Source organism: Vigna radiata, chromosome 5, assembly GCF_000741045.1.
Source record: "Vigna radiata var. radiata cultivar VC1973A chromosome 5, Vradiata_ver6, whole genome shotgun sequence".
Classification (NCBI taxonomy): Eukaryota; Viridiplantae; Streptophyta; class Magnoliopsida; order Fabales; family Fabaceae; genus Vigna; species Vigna radiata.
In genome coordinates this window covers 22,668,158-22,685,091 of record NC_028355.1, presented here as the reverse complement: position 1 = coordinate 22,685,091, position 16,934 = coordinate 22,668,158, and the positions used below count along the sequence as shown (strand labels likewise).

At 29.4% G+C, this 16,934-nt stretch overlaps 2 protein-coding genes across 2 annotated transcripts; both read right to left on the bottom strand.

Annotated features, from left to right (window-relative positions):
• Positions 1-4,177: 4,177 nt before the first annotated feature.
• LOC106761701 (floral homeotic protein DEFICIENS) lies at positions 4,178-7,709 on the bottom strand. Its single transcript, XM_014645270.2, has 7 exons — positions 7,343-7,709; positions 7,172-7,238; positions 7,020-7,081; positions 6,831-6,930; positions 4,841-4,882; positions 4,712-4,756; positions 4,178-4,508 (listed from the first exon to the last, which is right to left on the bottom strand). The coding sequence occupies exons 1-7, from the start codon at positions 7,528-7,530 to the stop codon at positions 4,329-4,331; spliced, it is 684 nt and encodes a 227-aa protein (XP_014500756.1). The 5' UTR covers positions 7,531-7,709; the 3' UTR covers positions 4,178-4,328.
• Positions 7,710-13,874: 6,165 nt separating this feature from the next.
• On the bottom strand, positions 13,875-16,722 carry LOC106760480 (S-type anion channel SLAH1). Its single transcript, XM_014643910.2, has 2 exons — positions 15,635-16,722; positions 13,875-14,115 (listed from the first exon to the last, which is right to left on the bottom strand). Exons 1-2 carry the CDS (start codon positions 16,649-16,651, stop codon positions 13,876-13,878), a joined length of 1,257 nt encoding a protein of 418 aa, XP_014499396.1. The 5' UTR covers positions 16,652-16,722; the 3' UTR covers position 13,875.
• Between the last annotated feature and the right edge of the window lie 212 nt (positions 16,723-16,934).

The following is a 16,934-nucleotide window of genomic DNA, read 5'->3' as shown; positions in this document are numbered from 1 at the left end:
GATTTATTATTTTAAAACACATTGTATATCCATAAATAATTTTATTATAATTCTTTGACTTATTATTAAGAGTTTTCATTTTTTATTCGTCTTTGCTTGATTGAAAAACTAACTGTGATTGTAGGATTGATACTACAGGTGAATTTTTCAATTTAGATCGATGAGTTTCTTAGATAAAGCAAGTTGAATTTTGTTCCTCTATTTGGTTTATTTCGTTCTTCCTTTGCATGCTAGCTTGTTGTAATTGCATGTGAGGTTTGAGCCTTCTATAAGACTTCATGTTTATAAGTGGTCTTAATGGTGTACTTTGGTCGTGCTTTTGTGGTTCATAGGAACAAAGAAAACTTCTTGTATGTTTAGAATTGTTTCAGGCTTTCTACAGTGGTTTGGTCATCTATAATATAAAGGAAGCTAATTATCTTGTTTTTAAATTTTGCCACTTTGATAATTTGAACTTGCATATCTGAGTGCTGAAATTGGTAGTTGAACATGTTGAAATTCAATTGTGTTTGATAGTTGTATGTTGTTTGATCTTGTCTAAATTAGTCTTAAGTTGAAAAATTGAGGACGTAACCATTTGAGTAAATTATTAGGCAATCTTACATTTAAAATTGTTTTTGAACTAAGCACTAAGTTAGGATACCAATTTGATCATTTAAGCGGTGACTTTGTATCATTGATTGCCACTTTCTCTACATGTATGAAACTATTGAAAGTATCACATATATTAGATATAAGGTCAATTTAAAATATATAAGTAAGTGCATGCCTCACCTTACAAGCCGATTTTAGGAGTTTAAGTTAGACTTAAAGTACACTTCTTAACTTGCTATTAGAGTCATTGTTAGAGTCCATCCTCGCGAGATTTGTTGTTTGTTGGGTAAATTGTTCCACTCGCTATCGAGTCAGTATTGGACCATCCATTAATGTTTAGTCCCACGCACAATATGTATATACTCTGGCATGAGATGAGTGTGTTGGAAGTCTCATATTGATTACAAATAAGACTAATTTAAAGTGTATAAGTGGGTGTAAACCTCACTTTATAAGTAGAAAATGGATGAAAGTGGAGTATGTGGTAAGAGAAGCAGAAGATATAGTCTAGGGACTTTATCTCAACTTAAGATTGTTAACAGACCAACCTTGTGGTAGAGTAAAACCTATTAACAATGACTTTATAGAACAATAAAGGTCACCACAAGTGTAAAACCTACTAGCTTCTAATATTAATACATGTATTTAGATAATCAAGTATATTATGTACAATTGCATGTGTTAAGATTTGTTGCATGAATGTTTATGTGTTAATATCTATACAATTGTTGTATGATTGTCCTTTTTGATACATTAAGATGATCACATTAATAATTAATATGAATAAACAGGGATGTTTCACTCTATCTAGTACAGAATGAGAGAAAAACATCATAGAATTTGTTCTATGTAAATTCTTTATCTTTGAAATTTTTTAACATATGTTAATATGCACATATAATTTTAAATATATATTAAGTGCATGTTTTATAGATAATTATAATATATAAATCGTACAAAGCAAAATTATAATAAAGAGTCGTATGTTTGTCTTATTTACTTATTGATTATCACTTATATAACTTATATTTAATAGTTTTTCAAGATTAAAATAAGTGTTACATATATTAGTATTTTTTTGTATTTAAGAGTTTTATATAATTGAAGAAACACGTAAATTATAAATATGCATAAAAACAAAAAATATGGATATGTCGAGAAAAATTTTAATATAAAAAATCATAACAAATGCAAGATTCAATCAGTTATATGTTGTCTATTATTGGCACCAGTTTCTTGGGATTTTTATGAAAAATATCAACTAATTTCACATCAATAAAATATTTCACATAAAAAAGAAGAAGAAGTCAACATACCACTTTTAACCTAAAATTTTAAAATAATAAATAAGCAATTTTAATTTAAAATTTTAAAGTAATATGAAACTGAATTTAGTTTATTTTATATTCTTTAGACTCATTCCCCAACCACTGATTTAATCGATATAAATCATAAGAATATGATAGAATTACATATTTATATTCCCAAGTTAAATATAAAGAATTAGAACGGTAACCTTTTCTTTTAAACAGTAATACATCATATTATAGTCAATACCTCTTAACAACACAACTGTATCAATAATTTACTAATTACATCCTCAATTTTTGACATGAAAGAACTCAAGTCAAAACATCATATATTATAATTATAACTCAAATTTAAATTTTAAATTAAATTAAATTTTCTTAAATCCTGACTTTTCTTGCATCCTTAGAAAAGCAATAAAAGAAAATGAAATTTTCAATATTTATGATTTCTAGTATGAAAAAAAGTTCTCCTCAGCACTTCTTTTAAGTTTAGTATTATAATAATCAACGAATTTAGTGTGCGATAATTTAAATATGTAAGACATAATACAAAATCTTTACATATTAATTCATTTTTTATTTACTTTTATACCATTTCCATGTCGATATTGAAAATAGAATACAATCAATTTATATATACAAATTGGTGCACTTATTTTTATGTCAACGTTATCATTTGAAAGCTTAGATGAAGGTCAAAAGGTCTAAAAAAATCAATACAAATTATAATTATGAGGAATGAAAGAGAATACGGACCCTTCCTCCATTCAAATACACATATGGAGGTCCAATCTTAGATTGTATAATGCAAAGTTTAAGCTTTAGACGATTGATATATAATGTTATGATAAAGATAATTTTTCTGCAATATTATATGGAAAGAAAAGTTATATTTGTGATTTTATTTTTCTTTTTGTACTTCAAGTGGAACTTATTTAATATATTTGTTTTTTATATAAAAATACTATAAAATATACTTTAATAACTATAAATATATTACTTTATTCATACAATCAAATTATATATAATATTTTAAAGATACGTTCATCTGGTTATTTGCTAATTAATTTTAAATATACAATTCTGTATTAAAATATAATAAATAATTTATTTAGTTATTAATCAGTTTCAAACTCAAACAAAATATCTCGATAGAAAAAAAAAATAAAAATCTGAAGAATAATTTTGATATACTTTTATATTTAAGATAGATGTTCGATTCCCTAAACACGTGTATATTTCTTATCATGACAAACTACACGTAGCTTCCCAAAAATCTAATAAAATAACAATTATATTCTATCTACATTTTAAGAAATATTTATCTTTTTATATTTGTAAGAAAATAATATTAATCTTTTTCATATTTTTAATAGAGAAACATTTATTTCTTGAATATTTTAGTAAAAACAACATATTGAGAATCTTAAATTAAATAAATAAAAAGTCAAGTTTTAAAAAATATAAAAATTATTAAAAAAATTGAATAATTTAAGCAATATCTTTTAACATCATCGGAAAAAGTTATACTTTAATTATAATTTGTCTTATAAAATATAGAATATTTATATTCATATAAATGAACAAATAGTTATAATATGTGATTAACTTCATTACTTGTTATTATATTTAAATATGATTTTCATTATTACAAGTATAAGTATGTTATAAAAAATAGAAGTATAAATATAAATCAAATAAAAAAATATAAATATTATTATATTAATAATTTAAGGGCTAAAAATTACCGTTTTAGAACTAGAAAAAGTATGGAATCATTTAACAAAAAACTCAAGAAGCACGGATATAATTTTTCCCCGATTAAATGAGTGAAGTTTTAATTTACAAAAATATATTTTCATATTTAAAATTTTAAGTTTCAATTTCCATACTTTTAATTAACTTCTGAACATTATGTATTTTTAACATAAAATAAGATTAAAAACATATGGAAGACGAATTTATCATTTTATTAAAAATAAAATAATAAGTTGATTCCTAGTTTAAAATTAGAAGATACATAAGTGTCGTGTAACATATAAAATCAGGATAAGTATTTTTTTTTTTTAATTGGGAAATCAATAGTGATTTGACTATAATCTTTTAAACACTGAGATGTAACTGACTATATATATATATGTATGAATAATCACACTCAACATTCTGTGAATGAAAGGAGGACACATTTCTGTGATTAGGGTAAACAGTAGTAAGTAACATAGAGATAATAGTTTATCAGGAATGATTAGGGTAAATAGCAGTAGAAGTAATAGTTGACGATGAGTTGCAAATTAATTGAAACATGCAGAAGATTGTTGAGATTGTTTTGGTGATATATAAGTAAAGTTTGAGGGAACAGAACTTAGAACTTAAGGGCTATTACTTATTGAAAACTAAGAGATAAGGTGGTATTTCCGATGCATACTAGAAAAGTAAGGGGTAAGTGGTGAGATCAGAGGTTGGTCCGCTATGAGCATTAGGATGGCTTGGCTGTAGGCTCAAGGCAAACATGCGTGGACCTAAATTTGAGAACCCGATCACAGACTCATACTCTCCTCCTGCATTCTCTATCAATGCAAAACGTGGATCTTCTGCTCTTGCATCCTTCAATACAAGGTGTATATACCAAGAAATATTAGTCTCATATCTATACAAGAAAACATAACTGAAAATTGATTGAGGTTGTAAGCAGCAATAAAGAAATTAATGTAAGACTACAATTGTTGTTTCACTTCGTGTGTTTCTATATAAGTTAGGAAGCATGAGGTATACTGAAATCAACAACAAAAGTGTGCTAAAATACATACCAAGTCACGCAAGAGTCTGTTGTGCACTTCTTTCTCGTTATTAAACTAAAAAATATAATCAGAAATGTCAATATGAGTGAAGCAAACACCAAAGAAAACAGTATTAACGAAATATGTTCACTACTTTACCTTCTTCCTTTGGGTGTCAATCTGGTTTGTTATCACTTTATACTGTGAACAGTTGTCAGAATTTAAGGAACTCGTTAGCATGGTAAGATATATGGTAATTTCGAAATCTTCAAACAGATCACAACCACTGTGTTTCCTTTTAAAAACAACCAAATTATGTTCGTGTGCACATGTTTTGTAATCAAATTTGTCACTCGTCTTAATTAAAGTGTTTCCATTTTAATCACATTCAACAGTTTAACTTCAGTAAACAACAATATTACTTGCTTGGTGCAAATAACTTTCGGAGATATAATGTAAGAAAGGGAGCTATCAAGAAAGAAGGAAGGGTCATACGAAGAAATAATTGGGATCTTGAACCATCACCAGTGTTTCATTCCAGCTAAAGTAATATGTATTTAGTTTTTAGATTTAAGAGAAAAAAATGTGGAAAAGTGGGTATCTAAAACTGTCTAATAATCTTTTGTGTCTTTGTATGGATAAATAGATAATAATTGAAAATATGTTTTATAAGCCTGAGAAAGTTTTTTGAAAGGAGTTACGTTTTCATGCATGAAAACAAAATTTAACAAGTAATCTAAAGGAAGGAAGGAACTCTATTAATGAAATAATAATTAAAACAATATCATTAATTATTGGAAAAAATGATTTTTTGGAAGACTGTACGTACTTAATTTTTTTTAAAGAATTAGTGGTGGGTATATTTTTAATTCCTTGTTATAGCATGCCTTTTTTCACAAAATTTTCATACTACATTTTTTATGAAAAAAATATATTGAGAATTGTTGACGTGGAAAAACAAGCAGATTAAAATTCAGTCATCCAAGTATCATATATATATATATGTTCAAACTAAATATCGAGCAGCTCCAGCTAGCTCCAGATTAACAAGTGAACTGGAAAAAGAACACACAGAAAGAAATTCTACCCATAAAAGAAGCAAACTTTGTATAATAACTTCACATGTTTTTAATTGAAAATATACAGTTTCCAATGATGTCGTGTGCTCATGTGGTTTTGCTCAGATCCGAAAATTGTGTCACAGGCCATGAATCCAAAAGAACAAAGGGGGTCCCCAAAATTCAGCAGAAAGATATCTCAAACCAATTCAATATTGGACAACTAATTAATCATTACTGTACACACATAGTATATAGGCTTTGTTCCTATGTACACTCTTAAATTACACATACACTAAAAAATATATACCAACTGAAATTGTTAGGTGGATTTCAAAAATTAATGAACAAGTTAAAAGAAATATGAAATTTTATTAATAGACTTTTTTAAAAAAAAAAAAAATTACTCTTGTCTTCAAATAGCAGAGGGCTCCCTTCCTACCAAGGATTGTTAAGCAAAGATAGGAAAGAATTAGCCAGTTCTGCTGAAGAGTTTAAAACACTATTCACTTCAAGGTTAAAACCTATAAAGTTACATTTCCTTAATAAAAATGACATCTTACCTCGTCACTAATTTTTTTACCAAGAGGTATTTAAGACTTTTACTTCACATATGGAACTAATCATCTTATTGATCAGAAAGGAAAATGGTACTTTTGGACGACTCGGTGTTGGAGTTAAATATGAAATTCTAACCTAACCATCAAATCATTTCCGTCATTAATTTTTAATCTTAAGCTGAAGAATTTTGATGTGAAAATCCGATGCATTAAGATCGGTATGATCACAGTTAGAATATGTATAATAATCTCAAGTTCTGTAATCTTGATTTTAATAAGGGTAAACCAAAAACATCATAAAAGTTAAGAATTAAATTAGGAACTAAATCTATATTTTTGTATGAAATTTCAGCAAAGAACTATATCCCGGAAAAAACTGATGCCAAAATAGCTAACACTCTCAAATCTGTGCCTCCATGATATGTATCTACCTATCTATATATAGACAGCTACCCGACACTAGCAAGTTTTCAATTAAGACACATGCATACATTAATTAAGCTGTGAGAGAAAAGGGAAAAGTAATTTCACCTTACGCTCACGAACAATCTTGGCGGCCTTGTCCATTTCTTCCTCCAGGAGCCTGAGATCTTCCATGTTCAGATCGATGAGGCAATCTCCCATCCTCTGCCTAAGCCACGAGCAACAACAGTAGTAAACACATAAAACATGTGCAGACGCATATAGATCCAGAAGAAAAACATGGAGCGAAAATTATACCTAATCTCCTTGCGAAGATTCTTATTGACCTCTTTGAGTTTCTTCAAGTTCTCTTGCATATTCTGGCGAAGAAGAAGAAAGTAAATCTGAAGAAGAGAGAGAAAGAGAGAAAGAGAGAGAGAGGAGAGAGGAAAGAGAAAAGAGAAGAGAACCTCGTAGTGAGAGTTCCAGAGATCAACTCCTAGGGTCATCTGGTATTGATCAAAGAAGTGTTTTGTTCTGGAAAAGAAAAGGACACAAGAGAGAAGATAGATAGGTAGGTAGGTAGGGTTTGTTTGGGAATTGAATTGAAGAGAAGAGAAGAGAAGAGAATGAGAACGTACGAGGTGGAGGGGCTAATGTACTCGTGGAGTTTGCCAGTGCTGGAGAACATAATAATAGAAACCTTGGCATCGCAGAGAACGGTGAGCTCGTTGGCCTTCTTGAAAAGGCCATTGCGTCGTTTGGAGTAAGTGACTTGGCGGTTGGTGGTGTTCTCTATCCTCTTGATCTGGATCTTTCCACGAGCCATAGCTGCTGTTTGCTGTATCTGCTTCTGCTTCCTTATGCTTATGCTTCTGTTCCTTTCTATCTGCTTCTTCTGGGAATTCTGAGTGATAATAGGAACAGGAATAGGATAATGAGTTAATGAGGGAAAGAGAAATACAAAGGGAAGGTGGGGGGAGATGCATTGCCTCAAATGGTACGCCTCTTTGCCAAATTAACGAAAGCTATTGCAGGCTTTGTCATAAACGTCCTATGCTCTTTCTCGTTTCATCGTCAACGCCGCTCCCATGTGCCCACTGGGGACCCTTACTTTCCGTCTCTCTCCGTCACCCAACCGTTAACCATTCTCCATTCTTCATGCTTAGGGCAACTCTTTCATTATACACTTCTAATGAAAGATAATAAATAAAAATAACTTCAGTTTCAAACACTCTTAACGTACCATACCATACCATGACAGCATCAATCATATTTTTAAGAATGTCGCATCATTAAAACCACTTATAATCTGAGTTTCCGTCTGAATATGCCTCCTATCTGAAGCAAACAAACGCTGTGACTGATGCCATTAAAAACTGTGATTTCCATAAGAAGCGAGTTCCGTGTTAACTGTTGCCTCCGGCGTTGAACGCAACGCTATATCCTTGAGATTATACAGATTTCTCCACACATTGATATATATAGTTATATGTACCCCTGTTGTGTTACTCGTAGCTAGGTTTAGGTATTAAATGAAAGTGAATGACCAATTTAAAGTTCAAACATTCAAAAGCTTTACCTTGTCACGCTCCACTAATTTGGAAAAAAGTTAACGTTGTTCTTCTCGTCTTGTCATTTCCAATTCCTCAACACCAAATTTTTAACTCCTAATAATCTCTTCCCTCTTAAACATTTCATAAACGCCATTTTAAAAAAGAATACAACAATCATGTCACTTGATACCATTTTTTCAACTGGGATTGCAACAACTCAATTTAACTTTAGGTTAGTAATTTCCTAACTCCATATCCCTCTCCTTTCCAGGTTGTAAGAAAAATGCTCTTACTTGTGAGTAACTATTTAAAAATTACATTTTACTTTTAATAACGTATATAAATGATACAATGTTAATTTATTTGTTATAGTACACTTTTAGTGTGCACTTCAACTCCAACACTTACTATTATAATTACTAATAGTAATTCTCAAACTTTTAAATTAATACATTAAATATTTATTTAGTAGGTAATTGTTTAATGCTTAAAGCTCAATGAGTTTCATTGAAAAAAAAAAACTAAAAAGAATAAATTATTTACAATTGTTAATTGTTTTCTTTGTCCACTTCTATATTGTGAGTCTTCGTGATTATATTTAGTTTTCAATAATATGAGTTTTTTTTTTTTTATGCAAACAGTACTTGTGAATATGAACTAACACTTGCAACGAATAAATCTTCATTATTATAAGATGATGAATGCATTAACAAAGGATTACGAAGGAGACTTGAAGGTAAAAATAAAAATAAAAATAGGAGATTCTTAGATCAAACATTTGTATTTATTTTTACATTTTTTGATAAATAATTTTTTTATCAAATGTTGTTTTATAATTATACTGTTTATTAGTATTAAACTTGATTTTGTATTTTTATTTTTTAATCATTTTGCTTTTGTTGGAAAAATATTATTTCTTATTTCGTGACACTCATATACATAATATTGTTGTAAGTGGTGATGTCACGTTCTTGAAACTTTAAACAAATATATATATATCATAGGAGATTATAAAGAGGATATAAATGGTTTCTATAGGCTTGATTTTTTATTTGTGTAACAAGTAATGAAAGTCTAGTTAGGAACACTATTTATTTTGGAATATTGGGTACATTGAGTAAAAGATGAATAAATCTAGAGTGTATATTATTGTTTGGAAAACAATATTGATTAATTCCTGTTTGTTTGCAATAAATTGAATTAGATTTTAGACTTGTGAATAATCAATTAATTCTGGCATTTTTTGATTTTTTTTTATAGGTTGATGTTTGATTCTAAAGGAAAGTCTACAAATAATTGACATTGATACAAAATATTTGTCTTTATGAAATTAGTTAGATTTTTTATGTATATTTTTTAGGTTTGTTTCAATTTGAGTTCATTGAATAATTTTTATGGGTTTGAATATCGGTAACAAAGAGATGTATTCTAAGTCGAATTATTAGCGGAGAGAAGAATGAGTGCGTATAAATAATAAAAAAAAAAAGCTTAATCTTAAAATAAAAAAAATTATATTCTTATCTTGAACATTTATTAAACTTTTATATCTGTTTCTATATTTTGTAATTAGTGGCTTTTTATTGACATTATTTTGTATTATTTATTTATAAATAATATAAATAAATTTATGTTGACTTTTATAAGCATAAGCATTAGGTTTGTCCTTCTTTATCATTTATATTTGTTCCATTTATTAACACTTTTATTCTTTAATGTAGGTCTCTTCCTTATTAAATATTCCTTTTAAAGTTTCAATTAACGAGTACTCAGTGATTTTGATAAATTATACCATTGTTAGTTCAAATTAAAAAAAAAAACACATATTTAACATTTACATTAAAAAAACTTTTAATTTTCATATATGGATTTATATATATATATATATATATATATATATATATATATATATATATATATATATATATATANATATATATATATATATATATATATATATATATATATATATGGTTGGAATGACTTTCAATACAAGACTTCCACCAAATTTATACTGAACATTAATTTATTTTTTATAATATTTATTCCTAATAATATGTTGTAAGAGAAAATATAATATCATTCTTTTATTAATATACTAAGAATCATGAAATGAATTCAATATCGTATTTAACTCAACGTTAAGACATTACCTAAATCAATAAGTATTTATACTATGCCTTTTATTCTTGTATTTTTTTCAATATGAAACTTCGAATTAAGATTTAAACTTAAAAATAAAAACTCATTAAAAATGCGTAAACACATGTAGTCTCTTTCAAAACTTTTGATTTATAAGTTTTAGTTTTTCTTTTCCTTCGATACCTTAAGTACTTGCACTTGAGTACTCATACTTGTTAAATTATTTTATTAAAATAAGATCATTTAGTTGTTAAAAAGACAGGATGTTAGTTTATCATAGATAATATTGAAACAATTATAAATTTCAACATGTTTTTTTTTTTTTTTTTCACGTTAATTTTGTCCTGGCACTAGATATTGTTTTGTAAAATGAAGTCATTATCTTTATTTAAGATATATTTTTTATCCTATAAAATGAAATTATATATGTTTATAAGAAATCGCCTTTGAATAACACTACAACAAAACCTAATTACCGGCCAAAATGCATGATATATAGAAAAAAAATTTAATAACTTTTTGTATTTTCTTTTTGTGGGAGTTATAGTTTCCTATTTGATATTTTATTCTCTTGGTCTTTCTTAGAATATGCAAAAGAATATTTCAAGAAACATGTTCATGGTCATTTTTTACAATGCACATTTAGTATGAATAACTCAACGTTATATTTATTGTATTTATTTTTCTCATATTCACTATCTTCCATTGTTAGTATTCATTTCATTTCTTGCATATCCTTCGCGTAACCTCACATATCATCCAAGAAACCTTCAAGAAAAAAAAATCACAATTCAAACCAAGTTCTTATAGACTTACTTTTTACATATATATAAGAAACTAAATCCCATTATTTATATTAATATTTTGTTAATGAAGAGGGAATTAAACCTATAACATTTCTCATTTTTTCTTTCAAATCATCTTATAACTCCTATATATTAGCAGAGAGAATTGAACTAAACTTTTTCCACCCTTTAGTCCAACTTTACTACTAAGTCAACCTATTTAACAACATTGTTCTGGGTTATTTATGTTTTTGTGAACCTATGACAAATATATGAGATTTCCTTCTAAAACTATCCGAATATATCCTCCACATATATGCCCCTAGCTTTTCATACATCATGCTATAATCTAGCTAGAAACAACCAAAATATACAAGCCAAGAAACTAAGTTTTTGAAAGTTTAGTTTAATTTTCTTTTTGTTATCTTTCCTTGAATTTTGAAGTTTGACCAAACGATTATTTTTGAGGCTTTCACTCGTGTAACCTAATTTTTCATAGTACGTTCCAACATGGACCTGCTTAAAGTCATCCAACAAACAAACATGGATTTGACCTTCAAATGGTTTGGTCAATTTGGGCCAAATTGGTAACTTTAGACCTAAATTTGTCAAATCCAACCACTAATAAGACCTAATAGTTGGTATGGCTTTTGTCATTATATATATATATATATATATATATATATATATATACTCTTCGTTGTTTAATGTTTTCCCCTTGCTTGAGTATTTGGTCGCTCCTATACTGTGTATATAGCTTTCAAGAAAAGAATAGAAAATCTCAACTTTGATCTGAATTTCGAAAAGAACATAAAAGCCACACACTTACCTCTACCTAATCCATTTGATTTTGACATGCCTAATTTCTTTTACGTTTTGGCTGTATTTCCACACCCTAAAGATCAACATTTTCGCAAGAATAATCAAATAGCATGCACCTTTTGTGCTATTTAACTAAGTTTTTTTTTTGGTTTAAATAAAAATGGGTCAGGGTGTGATTAGAACAGATATATATTATTTTAAATAAGTGGTCTTCAATGGTTGATTATAAACTAAGGACCTACCCTTCGTTGCCTGATCCCACAAATGAACGAAAAGATATTTTCATCTAAATTCGAATTAAAGAGTTAGGTAAAGACGATATAATTAATGTATTGCAACAAAATATCAAAACTTCGACATCGATTCATGAACTTGGTTGTCTTTATATTAAGCTAACACCCTTGTCGATATTATTCCTTGTTCGAATTCGCTTCCTCCTCTCCTTGGACTTGCGTGTCTCGTATTTTAAATAACATTACTTTTGATATTTTTTTTAAAGAAAATCCACTATTTTTAAGTAAAAAAATTTACTTTTGTTTCTATGCATAGAAAACTCCTATTTATTATTTTTTTTTTCGGAAAATGATATTTTAACACCATTTTTTGACATTATTTTGACACTGTACACGTGTCAAAATGTGATTGGACGATTTCAAATTAAAAAAGTTGAGAGAGGGGTATGTTTGGAAGAAAAAAAACCAAAGTTTGTTTTTTAATTTGAAATCGTCCAACCACATTTTGACATGTGTGCAGTTATTTTCCTTTTTTTTCGTGCTCCAGAAAATACTACTAATATATTAGTTTGTTATATGATTGACAGGGTGTGATCTTTAGTCCAAAGAAACTGAACACGTAAACGCATATTATACGAGTAATGCATCTCAGTACTCAATTTTATGCATATATATCCTATTTTTTTCTTCCAAATGCTCTACGTTTCCGTATCCCCTTTTTAAATATATGTTTAATTTGCGTTTCGACAAAGGGATAAGTAACGTATATATTGTTTAAGAAAAAAAAAAAAAAAACAGAGAGAAGTGTTGACTGTGAATCATTGTTTTCTCTGGCTTGCCAGAGAGGTAAAACTTAAACTCTGGTAGAGGTGTGGCTATTTTTGACATAGCATGAAGCAGAAATTAACAGTCTATATTTATAACTTCCTCAGTCAGAGGTAGCAGTAACTTGTGTTGATTGTGTAGTTGGTCGAGCTGGTAGCACAGTTCAAATTTCGGATATCAGTTATATTTTTCTCATAAAAAGTTATACATACACACCTAATAAAACAAAATATATTCATTTTATAACCTATTTTTAACAGTATAATAATATTAAAATATTAATATATCAAGTAGTTATGTTTTTTTAAGGAGAGATGACAAACATATCATTTCCCTTCTCATATACTTCACCCATAATAATAAAATTAAATATGATAGTATATGACATAAGTTAGTTAAATTGTATATGAAGATGGGTATGGAAATTTTGATTGTAGAGACACATTTGAAAGATTTAATTAGGACATATTTAAAGTGAAGGAAAATATAAAACAAAAGAAGACAATGAAAGTAGAAAAGTGTAGGTATTTGAATGAGGGAAAGATATTAGAAAGTGATGAGAAATAAGAGAAAATATTGTAGTTGATGGATTGATATAATAAAGTGATTTTTTACATTAATTTATTTTAAAAAATATATATATAAATCAGAGTTAACATGAAACAAAAATTATTTTTAGAAAATTAATTCAAGAAGAGTATTAATTATAAAAAATAAAACAAAGTTAAAGAAACAAGAGTGACACATGTATATTATCTTAAATATTTAGGGTTGGAGTAAGTAAGGAAGAAGGTTGCAATAATATAGAATATGGTTATATATATGTATCCGGTAGAAGCATGTTAGAGTTGAGGAGAGTAAACATGGTGAGAGCAAGGGAGACAAGAACTGAAAGAGCCAACAGAAGGAGCATTAGGATGTGAGAAAAAGTTCCTTTCACTTCTTCTGCATAATCCGTTGAAACAAGAGCAAGTGCAGTAATCGGAAATGAGTAAGCCCACCATGCAACGTTGAACCTTTTCATTGATCTTCTGAACAGCCTTGGCCTGCAAATCTGCCTCAACACAAATTATATATATATATATATATATATATATATATATATATATATATATATATATATATCAACCATATATTCAGGCAACACAACATCTCAATACAATTTCATTTGTTTGAAAATTTAAAACAGCATTCAAAATATTAGTTGGCAACACCAATCAAATCACCGCTGTTGAAAATTGAAATCCATTTGGATGTTGACTTTGACCAATATCTCTTGTTTCTTTTTTTTCTATTTGGTATTTACTTAGTAAATTAATAAATCTCTCTACCACTAAATATCCAGCTATAACATTTGTCATTACTTGAAGTATGAATCGGAGAGACAGATTACATCGGTTTGTTTAATTCTAAACTGTTATAATAGTATACCCTTCTATTTTCATTTCGGGGAAGGGAAAAACATTGCATGGATGAAAGCAACTAGAGTTTAAATTATGCAATCTTTTTGTTCTCCACTGTTCGACCACCTTTCCTGTTTTCCACGACAAAAAATTAGAAATACGAGGATATTGAATTCGCATACACTTTAAAACAGCCGAAATCTTAGTCTAATAAATATACCAACTTCATCATCTACTAATTCCAGGATTTGTATGCTATTAAAAAATGGGTGTAACTCAAAAGAGATTCGACATATTTATAAACAGTTCGATCGTAACGCATCTTTCGTTTCTTTCAAACGCAAATTACCCAAGAAAAGAGACAATTACTTAAATAAAAGACACATCTTTTTTAAAACAATTTAGCAACTTTGTATAAGACGATGCTTACCAATACATAAAATTTACACGTGACATTTTAGTAGAATTTAAATAAAAAAATATAGTGTACATATATGTAACATAGTATTTTGACACTTGCTGCTACAAAGAAATAAACCTATAACAACACATTTTAGTAATTTAATAATATGTATTGAAATTTTAAGTTGAAAAAATATAATTATTTTGATTTTTAATGTATCACAAGAGTGTATCCTACAAGGAAAATAAAATTTTAACACCATTTTTTGACACCATTTTGACACTGCACACGTGTTAAAATGTGGTTGGACGATTTCAAATTAAAAAACAAACTTTGGTTTTTCTCTTCCAAATATACCCCTGCTTCAACTTTTTTAATTTGAAATCGTCCAATCACATCTTGACACGTGTGCAGTGTCAAAATAGTGTCAAAAAATGGTGTTAAAATATCATTGTCCATCCTACAAAGTGGATTACCCAATTCTACAGTAAAAAAAAAAAAAAAAAAATTGAACGCAAACAAGTAAGGAAAATGATATTTTAACACCATTTTTTGACACTATTTTGACACTGCACAGGTGTCAAAATGTGATTGGACGATTTTAAATTAAAAAAGTTGAGATAGGGGTATGTTTGGAAGAAAAAAACCAAAGTTTGTTTTTTAATTTGAAATTGTCCAACCACATTTTGACACGTGTACAGTGTCAAAATAATGTCAAAAATGGTGTTAAAATTTTATTTTCCAACAAGTAAATAGGTTAATCTTACCAGTGAGAGGAATAGGAAGAGGGAAAGAAAAAAGAGCATCTTGGAAGCAGTGTCAAAGGTTCCAACAATGGATTCCCAAGCCAAGCTTGCTACGCTAGGTGCTGCAATGAACAAGAACAAAACTGGCCTTAACAACACTGGAACCCCATCTCTACCCGATAATCGCTGATATAGCGTAACTAAAAGCACCACGTAATGCACCATTCCCACCGAAAACAACCACAGCGCACACTCTTTCCACCCCATGTGCGCGGCAGCTTGTGCCCCCACCAAGTTCCCTATCACCGACAACTGGCTCGTGGGGTTCCCCGCTGCAGAAGATAAAACCCTCTTCCCCTTCGTCAACCACTGCCCGTAGATCTTCACGTCAAGCACCATCATCGGGACCGCAAACACCCACCACAGAACAAAGTACAACGCGGTTTTGGGCGCCAAGAACGGCGCTGATTCAAGCAAGAGAAGCCACGAAATCCAGGGAGCGAAGAGGTAGTTAACCCCTACAGGGTGCAAGAACTCGGCCTTCACCATTTTAAAGAAAAAGAAGCACCTCAGGAGGTAGAGAAGGGAGAGTAACACTAGAGTGAAAAGGGAGAGAGACCAGAGTGCATAGACAGCCGCTGAAGGAAGCGTGGAAAGCACGTGCGGCAGAGTGGTTGTGTCTTGTTCCGATGTGATTATCGTCTTCCACAGCAATGCTTGGCTTCCGAGAGAGAGGCTTATTCTGAAGTAGCCTGCATGCAACTTGGTCAGAACAGAGATTAGGAGCGTTGTGAAAGAGGTTGAGTGTTGATAGTTGCTAAAACTGTTGGAAACGGTCGAGGTGGTCGTGGTCGTGGTCGTGTCTACTACAAGTTCAATCTGGGATCGGGAACCTTGGGTTGCCATGCCAACGTTGTCCAACACTTTCGCAAGAGAAGAATTTCTGTGACGTATAGGAATTCCTGGTGCAAATGCAAGGGTTTTGTAGAGGAAGGTTAGATTAGAACATAAGCAATAGGAATGTGCAAGTGGGCGCATGAAAACAAATTATACAAGGTTTGTCTTTGTTTATTTTGATTCAAACAAAGGAATAACGTGATCCTTTTTCAGTTGTTTTGGCACGTTGTGTAGCTGGATAACAAATACATTCTAATGGAGTACAGTATACATATATATATTTATATATATAAAGTGTGGTTCTTCCAATTTTGTGTTCCCAGTGTCAATGTTGTTGCACGAGTGTGTCATGATTCATGAATGAAGAATTGCAGGAAGACTTGAAAGTCTATTATAGGTACCACTTTCGTTTCAACTTGATGAA

Bases quoted from the DNA above. Each gene is read 5' to 3' on its own strand.
- LOC106760480 (XM_014643910.2), bottom strand. From the start codon at position 16,651: ATGCGCCCACTTGCACATTCCTATTGCTTATGTTCTAATCTAACCTTC. The intron at 14,116-15,634 runs GTAAGATTAACC...GTGTTGAGGCAG, and splicing joins TCTTCCTATTCCTCTCACTG to ATTTGCAGGCCAAGGCTGTT.
- LOC106761701 (XM_014645270.2), bottom strand. From the start codon at position 7,530: ATGGCTCGTGGAAAGATCCAGATCAAGAGGATAGAGAACACCACCAAC. The intron at 7,239-7,342 runs GTACGTTCTCAT...TTTCTTTTCCAG, and splicing joins TACATTAGCCCCTCCACCTC to AACAAAACACTTCTTTGATC. The intron at 4,883-6,830 runs GTGAAATTACTT...AACTGTTCACAG, and splicing joins AGATTGTTCGTGAGCGTAAG to TATAAAGTGATAACAAACCA.